General features: G+C 57.4%; 1 protein-coding gene across 1 annotated transcript in view; it reads right to left on the bottom strand.

Moving 5' to 3' along the window:
- Positions 1 to 21,936, bottom strand: part of AJAP1 (adherens junctions associated protein 1) — a 120,344-nt gene that overhangs the window by 49,960 nt on the left and 48,448 nt on the right. Inside the window, exon 2 of the mRNA XM_037000136.2 lies at positions 16,060 to 16,868. Coding sequence (XP_036856031.1) covers positions 16,060 to 16,868 — 809 coding nt within the window. The remainder of the gene's footprint in view (positions 1 to 16,059; positions 16,869 to 21,936) is intronic.

Below are 21,936 nucleotides of genomic sequence, written 5' to 3'. Positions count from 1 at the left end.
CTCCTCAAGCTGTCTGCACCACTCTGACTTGCCTGTGATGAGACGGGAACCTTCCCTGTGGGCTGCCTAGACCCCAGGGCCCCTCTGCCTGCCCACCTTGTCCACACTTTTCTTTCCTCTGCTTTGTCTCTAGTTTTATTGAGGTATAATAGACAAATAAACCTGTATATATTTAAAGTGTACCACAGGATGCCTTGACACCCCATACCTTTCGTAACTGTTTGGGGGCACTTAAGAATGCAAAAGGGCGATGGCTCTGACCAGCTGTGACATCACCAAGGAGTCTGAGCAAACGCCAGCTCTTCAGTTACTTAAAACAATAACAATGAAATGTTTGCATGGTAAAAGCTTCTGCAGCTTCCATTTAGTTTTGGGAGTTGAATCTATGAGTGAGACTAAGAGGAGACACCCAAGGGAGAGGGGACGTACTTTCTACTTAGCGGGAAAGGAGGAGTGGAGTGCAGGCAGAGTGCAATCCAGCCCCACAGGGGTGGGAACTGCCGAGCACCGAGCACAGAGGCGGGGCCAGAGTGAGTGTGAGTGTGCTTCTGGGTGACCAGCTCTCTGTGGCCCCTGACGGGTGCTTGAAAAATGCTCATCTCCCAGGGCAATGGGGCTGCCCCAGTCCAGAAGGTACAGGCTGGGTGCCAAAGGCAGAAATGGCTGGTGCTTTCCTGCTGGAGTGCACGTGTCCCCTCAGCTCTGGCTGGAGAGGGGCTGAGCTCCCCCATGCCACCTCCAGCTGCAGGGCCGGGAGGCCCCTAAACGTTCCCAATACCAGGCTTCGTGGGAGACACTCTATGCTTTCCAGGAATCCATCCACATGAACAACACATCAGCAGAAGAAGTAGCGGCTTGTCTTTTTGCTTTTCTTTAAAATTTGCAAAAATGAATTAAGATCAAGAGGAAAGCAGCGCTTTCTCATCGCTGGCTTCTCCAGGCGCCGGCAGCGAACTGCACATTGATCCCGGCTTCTGGAACAGCTGTGCCGAGATGCTCTGCCTACGATTCTCTTTCAGTGTCATGTGAGGTATTTTTCCCCTGAAGCCAGAGTTAACAGCAAACTTTACAAGCAACCTCTGCCGCCAGTGCAGCAACAGGTACACTTCCTTCCTGTTCCAAAAGGACATTAAATCACCTGCCAGGGGTGGACAGAAAGTTCCAGAACTTACCATTCTCCCCTTACCAAACACCCCTCCCTCCCCAGGTTTTGCTCTCTTGGGGCCACACAGGAGCCATCTGTTGACAAGACTTCTTTGCCCAGAGAGAAGGGAGACAAGTTGCACTTTGTGCAGAAGGCAGGGGTACTATTAGCACTGAAGTCTGTCACCCCCTTTTAAAAGATGCTAAAGTCCTAGCCCCCAGTGTAACTGAGTGTGGCCTTATTTGGAAAGAGAGTCTTTGCAAAGGTAATCAAGTCAAAATTGGGGCAAACCCTGATCCAATATGACTGGTGTCCTTATAACAAAGGGACATTCAGACATGGACAGAAGAGGGCAATCTGCAGGCCAAGAGCTCCCAGGGCCCCCAGAAGCCAGGACGCTGGCCTGGAACAGACTCCCCCTCGCAGCCCTCGGAAGGCCCAGCCGTGCCCAGTCCGTGATCCTGGACATCCCACCTGCAGAACTGAGGCCACACAAGTCTGCGTGGAAGCCCCAATCTGCAGCAGTCCAGCCCAGGGCAAGCTCAGAGGGACCCAAGGCAGGAGGTCACACCCCACCCCACACGGAGCTTTTATTTAGCCCAGCTAATATGCTGTGGTGACACACTGGCACCAACTCAGGATTGGGCAAGCAGGCGTGTGGACCACGCAGGTCATCCTGATGGCTGAGCGTGGAGCTCTCCGGAGTGGGGGGCCTGCATACGGAGCCAGACAGCACACGGCTCTCCCGCCTCCAGCGCCTGGCCCACCCCCTGCAGCTGGCCTGCCAGAGTGTCTGGGTCAATGTGGTGACACCTATGGGGACATGGAGCTTGTCCACTGTTCTCCCCACTCGGACCTGCTCCCCAGCCTCAGGGAAGGGCAGAGGTGGTCAGCATCCTGGCTGTGATCTCGGCCGCTTACTCATCCCCTGCAGGCATTGTTCACGGGTGGGAAGTCGGGGTGGCTGAGTTTATCAATTAATGATCCATCTCTTCAGGCTGATGAATAATTCATATCAGTGACTTTTTCCCAGGACACAGCAGAGGAATGGGCTCCGTGCTAGCCAGGGCCAGGAGTAGGAGTGTAGGGGCAGGTCCCTCGGGGGTGGCACGCCCCCTGAACATCAGGGCCTAGTGGGGGTCGGCAGCCAGGGCTGAGGGTCATGGACACCCCTGAGAGCCCACAAGTGTGGTGACGGGCCAGGGAGGTGGAGTCCAATGGGGGAGTGATGACAGAGAGCCCACCAGGAGGAGGGACCGAGGATGAGAGGGAACCCCCTGGGAGACAGGATCTGAGGCCCAAGACAGAAGCTTCCGGGGGCTTGGTGCTTCTCTCTGCACCGGCTCAGGCAAGGGCTTCACGAGCCAGTGAAGGGGGGCCACAGTACCGGAGGGAGTCCTGGGCCCGTCCCTGTGGCCGCCGTTTATTCATGCCTTCATTTGCTCATTCAAACCCACGTACTGGCCATCTCCAGCTGCCAGGGGGAACTCGCCATCCATGCTATCGCCTAACAATCGGCCACAACTCAGAGGCTGAACACCACCTATTATGTCAGTCTCTGCGGGTCAGGACGCCCACTGTGGCTTTGTAGGTCCTCTGTCTGTGGGCTCAGGGACTCCGGGGTCCAGAGGTGCCAGTGGGGCCAGAGGTGCCCACCGCTCTGAGGCTCCGACCTCCAGGGCCAGGACGCGCTCTCTCATGTGGAAGCCCGACCTGGGAAGGCCCACCTGCAAGCTCGCTTCCTGGCACTGGAAGAACCCGTTTTCCCGTGGCTGTGGGACTGCCAGCCTGACTTCCTGCTGGCTGTTGGTGGGGACCATCCTCAGCAGCTAGAGGCTGCCTGCAGTCCCCTGCCCCGTGGCCCCCAAAGGCAGTCCCACCACATGGCTGCTGCCTGTTCAAGGCCAGCAGGAGAGTGTCCCTAGTGAGTGTGCTGGCCAGGCAGGCCTGCGTGGTGCCAGGTCACCATGTCCAGGAGAGGGGACCCCATGAGTCATCTCCCAGGAGGTGGGTGTCACGGGCAGACAGACTGGGGCAGGGAGTGGGCAGAGCTACTGCTCCATGTGGCTGTGTGAGAAGTGCAGGTTGGGGAGCACGTTTCCTCAGCTAAGGGGAGGAACGGCAGCAAAGGTAACTGGCTCAAAAGCTCTGAGAACAGAGGGCTGGGGCCGGGGCCCCCCAGCACTCTGCATGCCTGGCCCTGGGCTCAGAGGGACAAAGGGCGACCAGGAGTCCTCTCATTCTGAGGTGCCTGGGGCTTCCACCCAGGCCTTTCCTGCCACGGCTAAGCAATGTGCCACCCAGTGGTGCCAGCCAGACACCAGCTACCCCGGCAGCACCCTGTGGATGTCCCGCTTTGGCGGGCAGCCACCCCGCCAGGCTCCGTGGGCCTTCTGCACATGGATTCTCCACCAGGGAGAAACCACGTTGAAGCCAAAGCCCTGCGTCTCCAGGGCCCTCCATCCTGCCTCCTGTCCCACTTCATCAGATGGAGACTGTCTCCCTCGCTGAGCTCAAACAGGGCACCAGGGCCTTAAACCCACTTTTGGGTAAACTGAGTCCACAACTGCCGCCCTCTCAGACTCGCCCCCCCACCCTGAATCTCCCCCAGGCTCCCAAACTTGCCACCCCAGCCAGACACACTGCCAATGAGAAGCCCACTCAACTCCAGGTAGCAGACGGCACCCCAGGAAATGCTTCCCGAATGTTGCATTACTAAGAGCCCCCCTAGATCGATTGTAAGAAATGATGGGGTACTGGACGGGTGTCCTCGGAGTGCACACAACTCCTGAGCACTGTGAGGTTCCCATCTGGCTCCCTGAGGGGTGCCCCCAAAACACACACACATGCAGTCATTCCACAGCCTCCACTAAGGGGTTCCGCGGCCCACCCCCCACACCCACTGTCTTCATCCCCACGGGAACTGGACTACCAATTCCTCTCTCACCCCGGACTATGGGCTGAACTGTGTCCCCCCCACCCCAAAACGTGACTGTATTGGGAGATGGGCCTTTAAGGAGGCAGTTAAGGCTAAATTAGGTCATTAGGTTGAAGGCCCGACCTAATAGGCCAGTGTAGCTAAAAGGGAGGGAGAGGACACCAGAGAGCACGCTCTCCACGCCCAGAGGGGAGGCCACGTGAGGACACAGCGAGGTGGTGGCCGTCTACCCGCCAAGGAGAGGCCTCAGAAGACCCAGCCCTGTGGACACCTTATATGGGAAGTTAAGCCTCTGGACAGCGAGGAAATAACCTGTTGTATCCGCCAGGCCGTCAGTGCTGTCACGGCAGCCCAAGCCGATGTTAGGACGCCCCCTGAGAAGGCCAAGCCCCCAGCCTGAGGGCATCTCGGGGCCCCCAGGGTGAACCTCTTGGAATTGAGGCCATCTGGGGCCCAACTCTCAGCCCCGGATGCAGTGGGACACGCCTGGCTGTGCCCCCACTTCTGTCATCTGGCGCTCTTCCTTGACCAACACCCCTAGATCGGCCCGCCCAGGCCCACCCCGTCACGACTTGAGGACCGAGCGTGTCTCCATGACATACCAGAGTCCATGTGGGCTTGCTCCCATCTCGCCCTAGACCAGAAGCTCAGGAAGGCGGCCGAGCGCTGCCTCATGAACCCCAAAGCGTGCCAATCTCGATCCCTCTGGAGGAGGAAGGGCAGGAGGGGGGGAAGCCTAGCTCAGTGGGGCTCTGACGCCCCGAACACCCTACAACACCCTAACAGTCATATCCATCTTACAACCAAGGCCACCCAGCACCTCCCACCTGAGCCCCACCCCCCCAGGCCAGCCTGTAGCGCCCACGTGATCAGCACGCGGCGCGCTCGGCCCCGCCGCCCACACCGCCCGGGTCCTTCTGTCACGGTTATCCCTCTTCCCGCCCATGCGCACCCCATCTCAGTTCCCCAAACAGAAGCAATCCAGGTGTCTGCCTGCAGGCCCGGCCCTTCCACCTTTCTAACTGGGGGTCACTTCGGGCATGACTCTAGTCTGGGGGACAGCGACTTTTCCCAGAAAGGGCCGTAGAGTATTTCAGCTCTGTGGGTTGTACGGTCTCTGCTGCAACTACTCAACTCTGCCACTGAAATAAGAACACAGCAGTAGACACCATATAACTGACTGTGTCTGGGTTCCAATAAAACTTTATTTACAAAGGCAGGTGCAGGGCCAGATTTGCACCAAGGGTCATAGTTCGCCAACCTGCTCTAAGTCCCGTAAAGTGCCGGTCTTGACACCCTGACCCACCGTCAGTGCCGGCTAAGCTGATGGTGAGGTGAACCCCCAAGGCTGCCATCTGCGGACCACACAGCCACTGGAGAGGCACTTCCCAAAGAGTGACACCATCCTGGCAGTCTCCACACTCAGGGTTCCGCAGTCTAGTAAGTTTGGCAAACACCGTCACGTCCCTCCCCCGACAGGCAGTGCACGATCTACGCCAGCCTACTGATGCGCACATTCCCATAACAGTTGCTCCAGGAGTCCTGTATCAGGAAAACCTGCTTACCTTTGTCAACCTGAATCCTCCCCAGACATCTCTGCCCTTTACATTTTAACATGAAAGTCTTTAAGTGAGGCCCCCACTGGGAGGAGTGCTCTGGGGCCGGCTCATCACCGCCCAAAGGCTACAGGAGGGTCAGGTGACCAGGATGTGAATACTGGACTGGCCACTAAGGCAACAGGGCCCAGGGAAGCGCTGGCTCTTTCCAAGCCTCATTCATGAGGCGAGGCAGGTGTCCCACAAAGACTCCCTTATTGAGCCCCGACGCGGCCCTGGGCAGCCCCACCCCAGTGGGCACACTTCCGTGGAGGGGAGGGCACGTCCGAGGACCACAGCAGGGCATCTGCTGAGCGCATCAGCAGGGACAGCCCTGGGGCGCCACCCAGGATCTGAGAGAGGGGCTGCACCATGCACACCTGGGACCACCACCCTGCTGCTTCTCCATGGCTCCCAGGGGCAGGGATTTGGGCCTCAGCTTTGCCACCAAACGACTGACCTCCCACTGCGTGCTGGGAGGAGATGCCCCTTACTCCTGCCGAGGAAGCCTTTCCACACTTGGACAGGACTCCCCTCCCGCGGGCGCTGTCTGTACCCGCTTCTGGGGACAGGCCAGCCTCAGTCCAGCTGGGTTGGCTTCCCTGCTACCTGGAGCCTGTGGGTGGCACAGGCAGGCAGCCTCATTCTTTCCTCCAGACGCTCTGGACCCAGGGCAGACCCGTGCCCCACATCTGCCCACACAGTGGTGTGGTGGTGAAGGCTGGCGGGCGTGTCCTGGGCTGGATGAGTCCACACAGCGCTGGCGAGCACCGAGACTGGGGCGCACAGTCTGTGCAGAAGCATCGTCTCCTCTCGCTCTAGGCTTTGGTACCATCTAAAGCGTGAACGGTACTATCCTGCTTCCCCCTCGCATTTCCTCTGTCCCTCGCCTACAGATCTGAAGACTGGCATGGCCGCTCACCTGCGTGCCCCTTCCCACCACTGCCTCTAAGCCCAGAAATCGCAGTTTGTACACTGCGCAGAAAACCACGGGGAGCTGGCGGGGGCTACCGATGTGGATCTGGGGCTTGTGATGGCACTTGGGGCACGAGGCTTGCTGCTGCCCCTCACGGATTCCCAGGCTGGTGATGGCCGTGGAAAGCCCTGAGCACTGAGGGAGCAATTGCTGTTCCTGGTATTGGTGGGGGTGGGGCGGCCCGACAGCTGAGCAACTGGTTGTAAAATACGGTGTGCCCGCAGATCATGAGGTGGAGACATAGATTCAGGGGCTCTGGGGGTCTGGGCAGCAGTGAGGGGGGGCATGGAAGCACGGCAGATGCCTCCCCAGCAGCGGGAGAAGCAGGAGACTGGTCAAGGAGAGGCTCCCGGGTGCTCCTGAGGGCGTCCAAGGAGGTCCCCTCTCCCTCCCTCCCAACTGCTGTTCTTTGCACCAGAGCCAGAGAGGTGCCTCTCCCCCCTGGGGGGTGGACCTGGGTTTTAAGTGTCCAGACAGTGATTGACAGCCTGGAAGGACAAACTGCACCTGGGGACGTGACAGTGGGGCCTGAGTCTTCCGGGTCTTTTGGGAACGTAAAACCTTCCTGCCTTCCTTCCCCTTGCCCCGTCTCAGTTCTTCCCCCCAATGTGCCCACCCCCATGGAAGTTTGGGGTGACAGGAGGCCAGGTTGAAGTGTCTCTTCCATTAAGTAGCAGCCCCATGGCTGAGCCTAGATGCTCCCATTATCCAAATGATGGCCTGGAAGGGCCAGCCAGTCCCCTGTCTGCCTGCCCAAATATCAAAGGAGGCAGGATTGTCTTCGCCTGGTGTCTTGTTACTCAAGCTTCAACCTTTGGAAACAGGGGCTCCATCTAACCTCCACTGTGTGACGGGTCCGGGGGATGAGGCGGATGACAGGTTGGCATCTCCATCTCTGACCTGTTTGTGAAGCTCGCTTTTTACAAAGGAAGGTCCCGTTTTCTGCAGCCAGGGGCACCCAAGGGGCACGGGGGGCAGTGAGGGTGGGGCTGATGCCCTCCCCAGGGCTTCCTTCTACTCCAGCAAGACTGCGGTTGGGGGCAGATGAATGATCTACAATCCTCCTCCTCTGCAGGAGAAAACCCCCAGCTGCCAGCCCCCAGCAGAGTTCCTCCCACTGGAGTGGGGCGAAGGGCACCCCCAAAAGCTATGTGCCTGTCTTCATTCCCAGAATGAGCGAAGGTGCCTTATTCAGAAAAAGGATCTTTGCAGAGGTAACTAAGGATCTCAGGATGATCCCAGCCTGGATTAGGGTTGACCCTAAATCCAATGGCTGGTGTCCTTATAAAAAGAGGAGAGACATAGACGCAGCGGGGACGCGCCACATGAAGACAAAGGTAGAGACAGGAGCAATGTGGTCATGAGCTGAGGGATACCTAGGGCCACGAGGAACTGGAAGGGGCAGGCAGCATCCTCCCCTAGGGCCTCCGGAGGGATCCTGGCCCTGCCCACACCTGGATTTTTGGACTTCCAGCCTCCAGAACGGGAGAGGATGGCCTTCTGGTGTTCCAAGCCCCCAGTCTGTGGTGGCTGTTACTGTGGCCCCAGGACACTCATGTACAGATGACAGTGGCCCTTCTGTGCACAGCATGCAGTGTCAGCACGCACAGGACCTACCCAGGGTGGACGTCGCCTGTGGAACGTCCAGGGCCAGAGCAGGGATCCTGGGGTCCAGGGGCTTCTAGGGATGTGGGGACGTATTTGGCTGTCACAGCAACTGACAGTAGCTGAGAAGGGCCAGGACACCTACTGCCCTGTGGTGCACACAGATGTTCACACCCACCCACGGCCCTCTACCCTGTGTGACTGTCAGACGTCACACCCCTGCAACAATGCTCTGAGCGCACAAAGCCCCTCCATTCCAGGTTCAAGCCCTCAGTATTTTTTGCATAGTTTTATTAAGCACCCGAGTTTCTAAGAACACGACCACCACATACACATCAAAAGAAGGCTGTGCCTGGGACATCACCGAGAGTTATTCACCATTGCAGAAAGCCACCTGCCTCCATGCCCACACCTGCCTCAGGTGGACTTGCTGTCACGTTCCTGGGGTGGGCCTGTGACCCCCTCATTATGCGTTCCAGTGAAGATCTACATAGATTGACATTTCTCATAATTACTTTCCTTTCTATTTTCTGTGAACTGTAGCTGGGGTGTGACAAGAGTTTTGAGAGCCACTGGTTTAGGGAGGTTACACATCCTAAGACAAGACATACTGAAAATGAGTGACGCATGCTGTCAACTCAGGCCCTGGGCTCACACAGTCCAGAAGCCCACCCTGGAGCACTGGACTTTCTCCTGCCCCTGGCCATCTCCACTCAGTCCCATGTTCTCCAGCCACCTCTGTCCTCCAAGCCATCTCCCTGCCCCTCTCCATGAATGACACCAATGTCCTCTCTGTGCAGAGGTGGGGAGAGTGATGGGGACCCCAGTGCGGACCTGAGGCTCAGCCTCCAGTCCCAGCACACATCCATGGAGTCCTGGCCGGGGCCTGAGCTGCTGGGTGGGGAGGGGGCCATCTGAGTCTCCCACCCCCCGGCGTGGGATCTGTTGATGGAGAGGGGCCCCTGGAGCCCATGGAAGGTCCAAGAAGACAGGAACGTTTCTTTTACCCTCGGACCTCATGCATGGGCCAGGACGTCCGAGTGAATAAGGCAGCCAGCTATCTCTTGGATTCAGGCCCCAACCCAGGGTGCCTCGACACTTCTGGCAGCAGGGCTGTGGTGGGCAGAGACCCCAGAGCCAAGGAAAGGGCCCTGGCTCCAGGCCCATGACCCCCGACCCTGCGGGACCCTCTTCCTAGGGCAGATGTGAGGACATGTGCAGTGAACCTGGAGGGCTGCTCTGGCCACGGGAAGGGAGGCTGTGCGCAGCGGCCTGGGCAGCCAGCTGTCCCCAGCCAAGCCCCAGCACACAGCCTCCCCAGGCCCACGCCCCCTGGATGGCGTGCCCACAGACCACTCACTGGGGCTGCGCCTGATGTTTCCTGCATGGGTCTCACTGCCCAAAGCCTTCCGGGCACAGGAAGGTCACGGAACAGCCAGAGCAGCCTGGGCTAGGCATCCACTCGTCCTGACCCTCAGGTGCCCTCCCCACTGGGCACCAGCTTTACCCCCTACATACATGTCACGTCCATCCCCACTGCCGAAAGGAACTTCCAGAAAGGGAAACCCACTCCTCCTCTGTTATTGTCATCATCTACCAACAACAGACGTCAAGGTGGAGAGTCACTGAACCACAGTGAAATCGAAGACCCGGACGCCTATCTTCCCCCATATGGCACGTTGGTTACACGCCTGCCCCATCCTGGCTGACGACCTCTGGGGGGCGCTGCAGCTTCACCTGGTGAAGGTGGGGGCAATGCTTCTCTCACCAGGTAGATTCATGGGGGACCCCTTCAAGTTAGGTGGTCCTGGTGCAGAGCCACTCCTGAGCAGGGTTCGGGGACAGGCTTCACCCAGCTTCTCACTCCCAGAGGGCAGCTCTGAAGTCCAGGGTTCGCCGTCTGCCTCGCCAGCCCCAGAGCCTGCCTGTGCACAGGTGCTTGCTGCAGGCTTGCTGCCTCTGCCTGGCCCACCAGGATGGCAGGTGTCGGCACTAGAAGGAGGGAATTGAGCTCAGGGCCTCAGCCACGCTAATGGCAGCTCAGGGCTGCAGGGGCCTCAAGGGCTTCTCACCCAGCATCTGTTCTAAGGGTGAGGAGATAGTCCTGGGGCCGCCTGCCCAGCTCCCTCTACCATTCAGGTCTCACCTCCCCATCTGTCAGGACCCCATTTACTAGCCAAGAAACCTGGGGACTGGGGTCCTTCCTACCTGGAATGGCCCCCTCCTCTTTTGACCTGTGCTTCCAGAATGACAGCTGTGCAATTGCTTAAGTGTGGCTTTGTGACATTCCCATCCCTGTTCTTAACTGCCATTTCTCTCTTGGGCAAGCTTGTGTCCTTACCCCTATGGTTTTTCCAAACAGACCTGCAAACTCCGTGGAAAGGGGACAAGGGGCCGGTTCTCCATCCCCTCCCCCTCCCCACCACAAGGCACGGCACCTCCGGGTGGAGTTGACGGGTCACTGCATGGCAGACCCTAAGCTAGAAATTCTGAAACCTGTGTTCTTGGCAAAGACAAACAAGAATTCTAAAAATGATGCTCTGCCTAATATTTAATCTCTGTGCTTAGAATCATTCCCCCATGAGTGGATGAAAACCATTAATTCAATCCACCGATGAGCAAATGGATCTGTTATCAACCCAGCGTTTAGTGACGTGCTAGATGTAAGGGAGACACACATTCTACAAGAAGGTCTCTGCAGCTCCCCATACCTGACTAGCTGTGGTTCTGCAAGACGCAAAGGCCCTTCCTGACCCCTAACTTGCTCTTAGGAGGAGGAGGAGGCTCGGGGGGGGAAACAGAAAGGGTTGGGGGGCACTGAATGCAGCGAGTTGCAGCAAGGAGCGTGTGAAAAGGGACTGAAAGGAAGCCCAGGGTAGAGTCATCTCCGGAAGAGTTGGAGGCTGGCTTTGATGAGTCAGAGCCCATTTATGCAGTGGTGTAAACACAGCTTTGCTCAGCAAAAGTAAAGGCACACGCTGGGAGGCAGGATGGGTCCAGGGAGCTGTCGGCAGGCACGCAGGATCCCGCCTGTGGCCAGGATGGGGCACCCTCTGAAACCATGCCTCCACTGGGCAAGTGCCAGCTAACACCCTGAAGCCTAGCCTCGCCGTCTAGAGTCTAGGAGGCGTAATGCAGAGAGCCCGAGGGGATCATTTGTTTACTGGTGCCCTTATCCCAGTCAAGCCACTCAAAACTTTTGAAGTTCATGAGTCATTTGCTTCAGATATCTTTAAATTAAGGCTGGATTCAGTTCCCTGTTAGCAAACACCCAGCAAGTTAATTAAAAGGGGCTCAGCATTTAAACTGCCATCACAGCTTTGAACAGGAGGGGAGGGCACATGCCTCCGCTTACGTCCACTCCTAACTCCCTTCTCCTTGATTTGTCATTTAGAAAATACGTCCTCATCAGGAGACTAGTTCCTGATCTCGCTCTGCTGTTCAGATCAGCTGACGATTCGAGCAAGAAAAGATGGCACCAGCTTGTCCCTCGTGCTCACTGAGGGACACACCCAAAGGACACTGACAGCCCCCTGGAGACAAGGACGAAGCAACTGCGAAATCACCCTTGAAAATGCATGAGTGAATTCCACTGTAAAAATTACCAGGCAGGACTGGGATGACATCTGAGCCATCGCATCCTTGAGCTGCTGGTGTCATGAATATGTGATTGACCCAAATGGGAACATGCCTTGAATGACAATGAGCCCTAAACAGCTCCTCAGCCCCTCCTAGGTGGGGTTCCTGGATCTGTGAACACAGACCGTTAAGGGAAACACCAAAGATGTCTGAGCAGGCTGGAGAGCGTCAGCACCAGGGGCCAGCAGGCAGGATCTCAGAACACCAGGTCCAGGAGACCTTTACTGAACACCAACTGCATGCCCAGGAGATCCGCTGAAGCAAAGGCATCACTGGAATCAGCTGACTTGAGCCCTGAACAGCTCCCTTTATGAGTTTTAAGATTAAAGCCCTGGAAGAAACTTTCCGTTTTTCTCCCAGGAGACGGTGGTTCCGTGCAGAGCCTGACCAACAGGAGAGCCGTCACGGGACGATGGTACTTTGCCATCAGAGTCCTCCTCTCCTGGCCTCACATGACTTCTCACCTGTCTGACACTTACCTTTTCAGGCAGGAGCTCAGTGCCTCGGGGAACCTGAGCCTGGTGACTTTCCATGCCAAGCAAGTCTGGCTAGTGCCCTCTAAACCTCTGCCTGGAGCACCGAGGTCAGGGATGAGGACATGCGGCCTCGTCGGAGGAGCCCACATGGAGCAGCAAAAGCAGATGGCAACAAACAGTCACAAAGATGACGGTCTTCGTGATCGTCACTATCGTCACCACCACCACCACCACCACCACCACCAGCAACAATACCACCACCGCCCCACCACCACCACCAGGACCACCACCCCACCACCACCACCACCACCATCACCACCATTACAACCACTACCACCATCACTGCCACAAACACCACCAATACCACCGTGACCATCGCCATCACCACCACCACCAGGACCACCACCACAAACACCACCAACACCAACACCAGTGCCACAACCACCACCGCCGTCACCACTGCACCATCACCACCACCCCAAACCGTAACCACCACCGTCACCATCACCACCATAATCGCCTTCACCACCATCAACACCAACATCACTTTCAGTATCACCATCATCATGATTATATTAATAGCAGCAAATATGTACCAAGCAGCTGCTGTGTCTTGAATACGTGGCATACACTATCTCAGTTAATTTTACAACATTATGAGATAATTAATTATATAATCCCCACTGAGGCACAGAGAGGACAAGCAAGTTGTCCGAGCTCACACAGCTAATGAATACAAGATGAAGCCGGGAATCCAAAGGCAGGCCGTGATGCTCTTAACCACTGCAGTGAAGCTGGGAGAGCTTTCCCAGTCACTTCACTTGCAGGGAGATTCCTGGGAGAGGAGCCCTTTGATGATTCCAGCAGCTATTCCATGCAATACTAGCTCCAGAGAGATTTCAGAGTCCCCAGGTCACCAGACACCTGCCCTTTCCATGCCCACAGTGTCTGAGCTACGGTCAGATAGGAAACTGTAACACCCCTCTTCTAAATATTTCTCTATAGAAGCAAAAATAATAACTCCTAACTTCTGAAACCTGATTCCAAAGACACTCTATCTGTGCAACAGGACTGATTTAAAGTCTTCGTCACTTCCTCAAACCTGTATTACAGAATTTGGGGTGCCCCCAGGAGTGAGTGGGCCAAGGTGGGTGTGTCTGAGATGGCAAGACTCCCATGGCCCTGGCAGCCTGTTCGCCCTCGACACCTGCAACCCTCTCCTCATTTATTCTTCCTGGGTATAAAAACAACTGGCATGCATGGAGGATTCTTAGGTGCCAGGAACCATATATTTTCACTTGTTATTGATTAACTGAATCCTCACAGCAATTGTTCAAGAAAGAGACTTCTGCACTTTCATTCTGCTGATGAACGAAATGAAGCCAAGGGAGAAGAAAACTTTCCCAGGATCACTCAGCTCCACCCAGCAGAGCCCAGAGTCGCGCGTGGATCTGCTGAGTGGAGGCGCACGCTCCTAACCACGGCACGCACAGCCTCGCAGACCACAGCTCTGGGGTTCCCGAGACCACTCCCACCACCTTAAATTCCATCCCGTGAGTGAGTAGCTGCCACCCTCCACAAAGAGTCGGGGGCCCAGATCTATATCTGATGTCTGCCACGGCGAGTGGGATTCGTGGGACTCCTGTCGGGCTCTCAGCACCCCAGGGCCTGGGTCACTGATGCAGGGCCAGCTGGGCTCTGATGATCCCGTGCAGAGGGATCGCCTGGCATTTCCAAAGCTGCGGACCATGGGCTGTCCCTTGTCAGCACATAGGATCACTTCCCTGAGTTAATATTTCTCTGCACTAGAAGCAAAGACACTTATTTCTCCCCTTTAAATCTGTTTTGCTAAACAAATTAATCTAGCACCAGATTATATTATAAGAACCATAAATCTTTTCCAAGATAAGCATCTGTTGAGTTGGATCAGCAACATCCAATGTGCTGTGAATTAATTCGCTAAGCCTTATAATGCTGTCCCGGGCGTTTAACTTTAGGAATAACAAATGTAATTTGGAATAAATGGGAACTCACTCTCTCATCCATGTCTATATATAAAGTGACGTATGCAGAGATGACAGTAAACGAATGCAACCTCTAAATTCTATTATGATGACGGTTTGTGGGTTTATTGAGATTAAAACAAATGCTTTGTAAAAACTGCTCTCGGGCGCCTGGCACAGAAATGATGGACTGCTGACTCTCTGCGTCTGTAGATTCCGGAAGGAGGCTGTGTGGGAGACGGCGGAGGCTTGGCCCTGCGACCCTCTCCTGCGGAGCTCCCAGGCTCACGCCGCTACCCCCAGGCCTGGCCCCCAGCCCCTGGCACTGAGATGGAGCTTGAGTTTGCTTTCACAGACAGGCTGCTCTCTAGGGAAAAACTGCTCAGAATAAAAACTGCAGTTCTCCTGTCTAGGTAAAGGAAGGAAGTAGGTCATGAAACAAAAGCCACCCACTCCATGGAAACCTATCCAGCTACCCACCCTGGCCTGCCTGCTGGCTGGGAGGCGGAGTCTGGAACAGACACAGTCAAGAGAGAAACTCTGGCAATGGTGCTGTAGACGGACCCCAAGGGGCAATTATTCTTCTCCATCCCCTGGGTTCTGAAAGGCCCCATGTGGAGCGCCTGGAGCCCAAACCCCCTGGATGTGGGGGAGCAGGCTTAGGGGGCAGGAGGGGTGTGGCGCTCTACCCCTGCCTGTGCCCCCACCCTGGGATTCGCAGCCTGCTTTGGGGAGTTAGCAAATATGGCTGCTTGTCTGTGATGTGCACACACAGGTCCGGGCTCTGAACTTCTGAGTCATGGTGGGTGTGGGGCCACGGCCTGTTCCAGAAGGACCGCTGGAACTGGACGCGGGTTGGAACCAGGGGGTCCCAGGCTCTCCCCCGGCCAGCGGTAAAGCCGAGTACATGCCGGTGGCTACCAGTGAGGGGACAAGCACAAGCTTTGGCGTGGGAGATCGCCAAGGTCACTCTGAAGCAGGTGGAGGAGGAGGCAAAGCAAAACCACACTGCAGCAGGTATTGCCAAGCCCCAGAAGGGCCGTCATCCATGTGCACCTGGAGAAACAGGCAGAAAGACCAAAGCCAGCTGCTCTAGGCCCATTCTCCGAACGCCTCCTAACGCATGTCCAGGGAAGGTGCTCCGCAGCCCAAGTCAGTCTGTGAAGCCTCCGTAAGGCCAGGGGAGCTCATCCCCAGGCCCGGCCCGCCTCTCCCACTGCGTAAGGTGAGGCCTAGCTCTGGGCCAACCCAGCAGTCACCCAGCTGTAGGCCACACTCGCAACAGCCTCTGAAGCTCCACATGCCCCTCGCTCCGTCCTACTTCAGGCTGGCCCCTCGGGAGCTGTGGCCCTGTGTCTGGCAGGGTCAGACCCCCTCAGACGGGCGCGGAGGGCACTGCATCCACGTCCAGGTCCCCACTAGGGGGAGACTCTCCCGTCTGCCCCCACCAGCCACAACACTGGCTCCCTCCTTCCGAACACAGCCGACATCTGCCGACATCTGCCAGTACACATGCGTGTACCCCATCTCTCCCTGAGGCCCCACACTCAACTCTCGGCCCCTTGAAGTTGGTCCGCATTCCGCCACTGGGAAGTGAGAGTCCCACAGAGCTCAGCATCCCTCCTTGGCCACCCCCAGGCACCGCCACCCCAACCGAACCCCAACCAGAGAGAGGGGGTGTACCTGAGGTCTCCCCCAGGATCCGAGGAGGGGACTTGGTGTCTTTGCCACTGTCTCTGCTGGAACTGGTGGAAGGCTCCGTTGTGCTGACCCCAACAGGGATCCTATTCCTGGGGCCCAGGGGTGCGGTGACCCCCTTAGTCTGCAGTGGCATGGAGGTGGCCGTGGTGGCTGTAGCGGGGGTCGGGGAGGCCACAGTTGTCTTCCGTGTCTGCAAAATGGAGACCGTGGTAGGGCCATACACGCCCGGAAAGGTGTTGGATTCGGGGGCCTCCTCCTCCCCGGTGGGCCCCCAGGCAATGAACTCCGTCTCAGTGGTGGGCCTGCCGCCCCGGAAGTCAAAGCTGTTGAAACTGGCCCCTTGCAGGTGCCTCTTCCCCCTCCTCAGGAGGGCCTGTTGGTCCGTGGCAGCCCCACTACTTGTCACCGCTGATGGTGACGTGGGGGAGTCCAGGGGTGAGCTGGGTTTGGCAGAAGCTGGGGGCTTGGGGAGCCCCACTTTGGGCACCAGGGCAGCCACCTGGTCCCTGGGTCTGTGCACTCGCTTGGCTCGTGGACTTTGCATCTGCCCGTGGCTGTGTTCAATGCGGGGTGGCCGGGGGCTCCACAAGGGAACGGGGACCCGCGCCAGCTGGCTGCTCCTCGCACTCCACAGACGGGGCGGCCGCTGGGGCGGCCGCGGCAGAGGCCGGAACTCGGGGCCCGGGCCCAGGGCCTCACAGGCGGGAAACTCCATGGCAAGCTGGAACATGGCTATAAGTATCCAAGCATGGCTTCCTAGGGGGCAGCCCGGCCAGCGGATGGACATGGAGCTGCACGGAAAAGAGAGGGGCATCAGTGGGCTGGGCGGCTGGGCTCCCCACCCCCACCGGGAGGAGCCCGTCCATCAGGGAGGGACCCAGCCCCTCTCATTCAGTCCAGAGGGCCTGCTCAGGCCATTCCCAGGGCGCCCACCGCACCCCGCCCACCTCCATGGCAGAAGACTCTGCAGGACCACAGCCCACTGCGTGGCCGGGAAACCGAGTCCGACCCCCACCTGTCAGCTGACAAGGCGACTCAGAGCCCCCCCTTGGTCTGCTAGGCTTCCAACAGGAAAAAAATGGAGGCAGGGTGGCCGGGGTGGGAGCAGCATCGCGGATGCGCCTCCTGGTTACAGAGCTACGGGCCCTGGCAGGGCTCTCAGTGACCAATCCTCCGGGGGTGCAGAGGGCCAGGGCTTCTGACCCTCAGCGGGGTCCCACCTGCAGGGCTCCACAGAAGCACCAAGGCCAGGCATCCCAGGCCCTGCTGGGTGCTGCGTTCTCTACAGACGCCCCTTCCGCTGGCCTCCCCCATCTCAGTGCCTGTTGTAAGGCGGGCTTACGGCCTCAGGCCTCACACAGGGAAAGCTGCTCATCTGGGGCCTCCTCTAGACTTCGCCCAGGAAATGAGGTCTGCTGCGGATAAGCTGAAGTTTAGGGATGTGCTGACTCTGCCCAAGAGCATGCCCTATGGACATTTCCCGCCCTCTACTGATCCCAGAGGGCAGGAGCCCTCTGGAACCCCGTCCGCCCCCTGGGCTCCAAGAAGGCTGGAGAAAGGGCAAACCCCACACAACCTGGCCACCTCTGTGCGAGGGCTGGGCAGGTGGCATGTCATGTGAGAAACCACTGCCTGGAGGGGATCCCGGCCCATGCAACCACTCCCACCAGCTCTGATAACTGAGGATAAGTTACAGGCTCATTCAGTGAGTGCACGTCACTAGCCTCACATCTGAAAATTGACACAAATCCAGAATTTTAGAGGCTACTGCAGGTGGCGGTGGGTGAGGGTGTTCAGCGCACTAAGCCACCAGCCTGAAAAGCTGCTCAAAACTAGGCCTGTAGAAGCGGGGTTTGGCAGCTTCTCTTTATTAGGCGTTGCATGACTTTAAAAGGGAGCAAACCGGGAGCATGTGTGAGTCCTGTGAGTGTGTGTGCGTGTTGGTGAGTATGTGAACGTGTGGATCTGGGGGGGGGGGGAGTGAGTAGGTGGCGTGTGTATGTCTGTGTGTCCCTATATGTGCAATGTTCTGGTGTGAGTGTGGCCACGTGTGCACACACCAGTACACATCAGCTTGTACGTGCTCCCCCCTCATTCTGCACTGAACCCCACATGCCCAGGGCTGGCCCTTCTCTCACTGATTCTCAGGAACATGCTGGCCCCCACCAGTCATCAGGATGTTAAAAGGAAGAGATTTGTATTAATAAGCACTAATTACCAAAAAGAACTAAGCCCTAAATAAGAAGGCCCCAGTTTTCTAATCAGAATCAAAATGCTTTGCTGCCGAATTTAGGAATTGCTCATTGTGTTAATGCCTCCACACTGGGTTTCTGCCATGTGCTGTTCCTCTGCACAGCCAGCCAAGCTCGGTGCAGGGACGAGGGCCCCTGGCCCTGCACATGGAGATGGAGGTCAGCATGCGGCTCTCCCTGACACTAGAGCAGGGCCACTGGTAAGTCCGTGCGGGTGGGTGGCTGATGGCCTCTGGTTTCCACCACTCCACACGCTTAGATGGGCATCCTGCCCCCAAAGAAATGAGACCAACCCCCAGCCAGGTGCTTCAAGCAAGGGTGGTTTCTCAGCCCAGAGGGTACCACCAGCCACCACCAGGCCTGCCAGGCCTCACCAGGCCCCACCTGGCTGCACTGAGCCCCACCAGGCCCCACTCAGCCCCACCAGAACCCCTCATTCCCCCCAGGGACCCCAGGCCCCACCCGGCCCCACCCAGCCCCACCAGGCCCCAGGCTGTCCAGGCCCCCAGGCCCCCAGGTGCCCCAGGCAGGCTGACTGAAGAGCTGTGCCAGGCAAACCCGCCTGTCATCAGCACTTGGAGAAGCGTGGCCCCGGGAAATTATAACCACAGCACCAGGCCTGCACCTGCCCCGGCATAACTCCACACACAGGATATTCCTGTCATTTTTCGCCAATCATGAGCTGTAATTGGTTACCATAGAAACCCCCTCATTTCCACGCTGCCCAGCTGTTCTGCAGAAAAAGCCACCAACTGCAAAGGCGGGACAGGCCTGCCTTGCTTTCCCTCCTCCAGCCCTCCTTCCCCCCAACTTAGTGCAGGATTTGTCCAGAGGGGGGAAAGGAAGGCAGGTGGAACAGGGGCCCCCCCACACTGTAGCCAGGGCACGCCAGGCATGGAGGGCGCAGGGGGGCCCCAGGGAGGTGAGGAGCCAGTTCCCTGGCCTGCAGAGGACCCGGTCTCTTTACAGGGGTGGGAGGCCCCAGGCCCCCTGCTCCGTCACCAGGCCTGGCCAGTCTCTGTGCCATCAAGACCTCACTGGTCCCAAGGCACATGAGGGACACTCCCTGGCAAAGGGGATCCAGTCACATGCACAAGGACCACGCCAGGGGCAGCTCCCACCTCGCATCCCTCCAGCTGGCCCTGGGACCAGGCGGGACCCTGGAGCACTCTCCCCTCAGACCCTGTCCAACACAGGGCCAGGGCCCCAGCTCACAATCCAGGTTCCTGGAGGAACATCACAGCCCTGCCACCCAGGAAGGCACCGCGCTGCTGTCAGCCACAGCCCAAGCCAGCCAAGGACCCCACGCCTCCCCAGCAGCAGCAGGTGACACCACTCACTGTCAGAGCTGGCATGCGAGGCGCCAAGAAGGCCAGGCCCCCATGCAGGCAGAGGCAGTGCCAGCTCCCACAAACCTGTGAGGCACCCCAGACCCTCGAAGACCATGCCCCAACTCCACAACCCATGAGGATGGCTACCAGCAAAAAGTCGGACCATTCCAAGTGGTGGTGAGGGGGTGGGGAGTCAGGGTCAGTGGGAATATAAAATGGTGCAGCCACTATGGAAACAGATGGTAGTTACCAAAAGACTTAGAGTTACCAGTGGACCCTGACATTCCCCTCTTGGGTATAAACCTAAAAGCACACAATGTGTACATGAATGTTCACAGCAGCATTATTCGTAATAACAGAAAATGGAAACACCCACACGTCCATCACCTGATAAATGCTCATGAAAAGGTGGTCCATCCCTCCAGTGAAAGGTTAGTTGGCCTTCAAAAGGAAGGAAGTGTTGGTCAAGCTACAACATGGATGAAGCCTGAGAGCATTATGTGAGGCCAAAGAAGCCAGTTACATGAGGTCACGTGCCACACGATTCCACGGGCGTGAAGTACCTAGAATTGGTAAATCCACACAGATACAGAGTACACCTGTGGTTGCCCAGGGATAGGGGTGGGGAATAGAAAGCACCTGCTGATGGTCACAGGGTTTCTTTTAGGGGTGGCAAACGTTTCTGCAATTAATGGTGGCAATGGTCTCCCAACCTCCTGAGTCTATTAACACCACTGAACTGTACATTCTATAAATTTTAGGGTAAGTTACATCTCAAGAAGTAGACGTGTGTAAGGTTATCAGGGAGACCGATCTAATTGCACAGCATTATGTCCTAACCCTGGGCCCTTGCCCGGGCAGGCAGGAGGAAGGAAGGGGTGCCCAAGCCAGAGCCGGCCTCTCCGAGCTGCAGGCACATTGCGATGAACGGGCAGTGAAGACAGTCCGGTCTGCGCACACCATCTTTGCTGGGACTCGCTGTCACTCAGGCACCTGGCTGCCCGCATCCACACTCTTCACAACAGGCCGGGAGGGCTTATGCTCTGCAGTGCCTCGCCTGTGCTTTCAAACGAGGGGCAAACTCCCCCCCACACAACCTGGTCACTTCCAAACTGGGACCGTTGCTCTATCTCCCTTTATTTTCTAGTTTGCAACTTCCTTGCTCCTCTTCCTTTTAAATTTTTATTGAAATCTATGTTTTTTTTTCCCCCAAGAAGAGTTTAATAAGATTCAACGAATTGCGATTGAATCCGCTACCTTCTGTATATTTTCTTCACAGGAGAAAATTGCTGTCAATTAAGGGAGACAAAGACATCTCTTGCACGGAAGGCTGCGCTCCCCTCCCCCCACCCCAGCAGGGAGTTTGCAGGGACTGCCTCCTGCGAGCAGCTGGTGTCGACTTCGAAGAGCTGGGGCGGCGAGCATCTGGGCTGGGCAGGCAGGAAGCTCAGGATGTGCTGGGACCGCAGGTGACGGACAGGTGGCCCATCCTGCCCCCACGCACAATGCCAGCACTGGAAGACCCCCAACCTCCAGAGTGAGTCATCAGCGGGCTCCAGGGACAAGCTGCAGTGGGAGCGATTCTTCTGAAGCACAAGTGGGTCTGACCGTGGGCCTGTGGCTTCCACTCTTCCAAGTTTTCCATCACTCATGAGACAGTCGTAGCAGGTGGGCTCTGGGGTCTTCTCCCCGCTTCTGAGATGCCTACATCTGTACCCGGTGTTGACAGAGCACAGCCAGAAATGGTTCTGAGGATGTGGGCAGGATAGAGACGCTTCTTCCAGAGCCCACCTGGCTCTTGTGGGTCCATCCGTGCCACTTTAGCGATGCCCCCCAGAGGCCTCACCCCTTCACCTGGACCCAGGGACCCTGGGGAGCCCCCCGAGGCTACCGGCACTGTCCTCGGCATGAGCCCCACGTCCAGATGCTCCCTGATCCCACCCTGCTGCTGTGGGTCTGGCTGCTAAAATAAACTTGTTAGAATAGCTTTAGATTTGCAGAATCTGAGAAGGAACACAAGTCCCTGGGCACCACACTCCCGGTACCCCTGATGCCAGCACCCTGTGTCACCAGGCATACCTGTCATGACTCAGCAGGTTACCACCACATCACCATTAGGGAATGTCCACGCTGCATCGGGATTTCACTAGCTGTCACCGAATGTCCTTTTCCCCTCCAAGACCCCATCAGGGATGCCACATGACATTCAGGGGTCACACGCCCTGGGCTCCCCTGGGCTGTGACAGTTGCTCAGACATCCCTTGTCTTTGCTGGCC

Source organism: Manis javanica, chromosome 4 (assembly GCF_040802235.1).
Source record: "Manis javanica isolate MJ-LG chromosome 4, MJ_LKY, whole genome shotgun sequence".
Classification (NCBI taxonomy): domain Eukaryota; kingdom Metazoa; phylum Chordata; class Mammalia; order Pholidota; family Manidae; genus Manis; species Manis javanica.
Note: the sequence above shows the minus strand (reverse complement) of the source record. Positions and strands in the feature narration are given on the sequence as shown.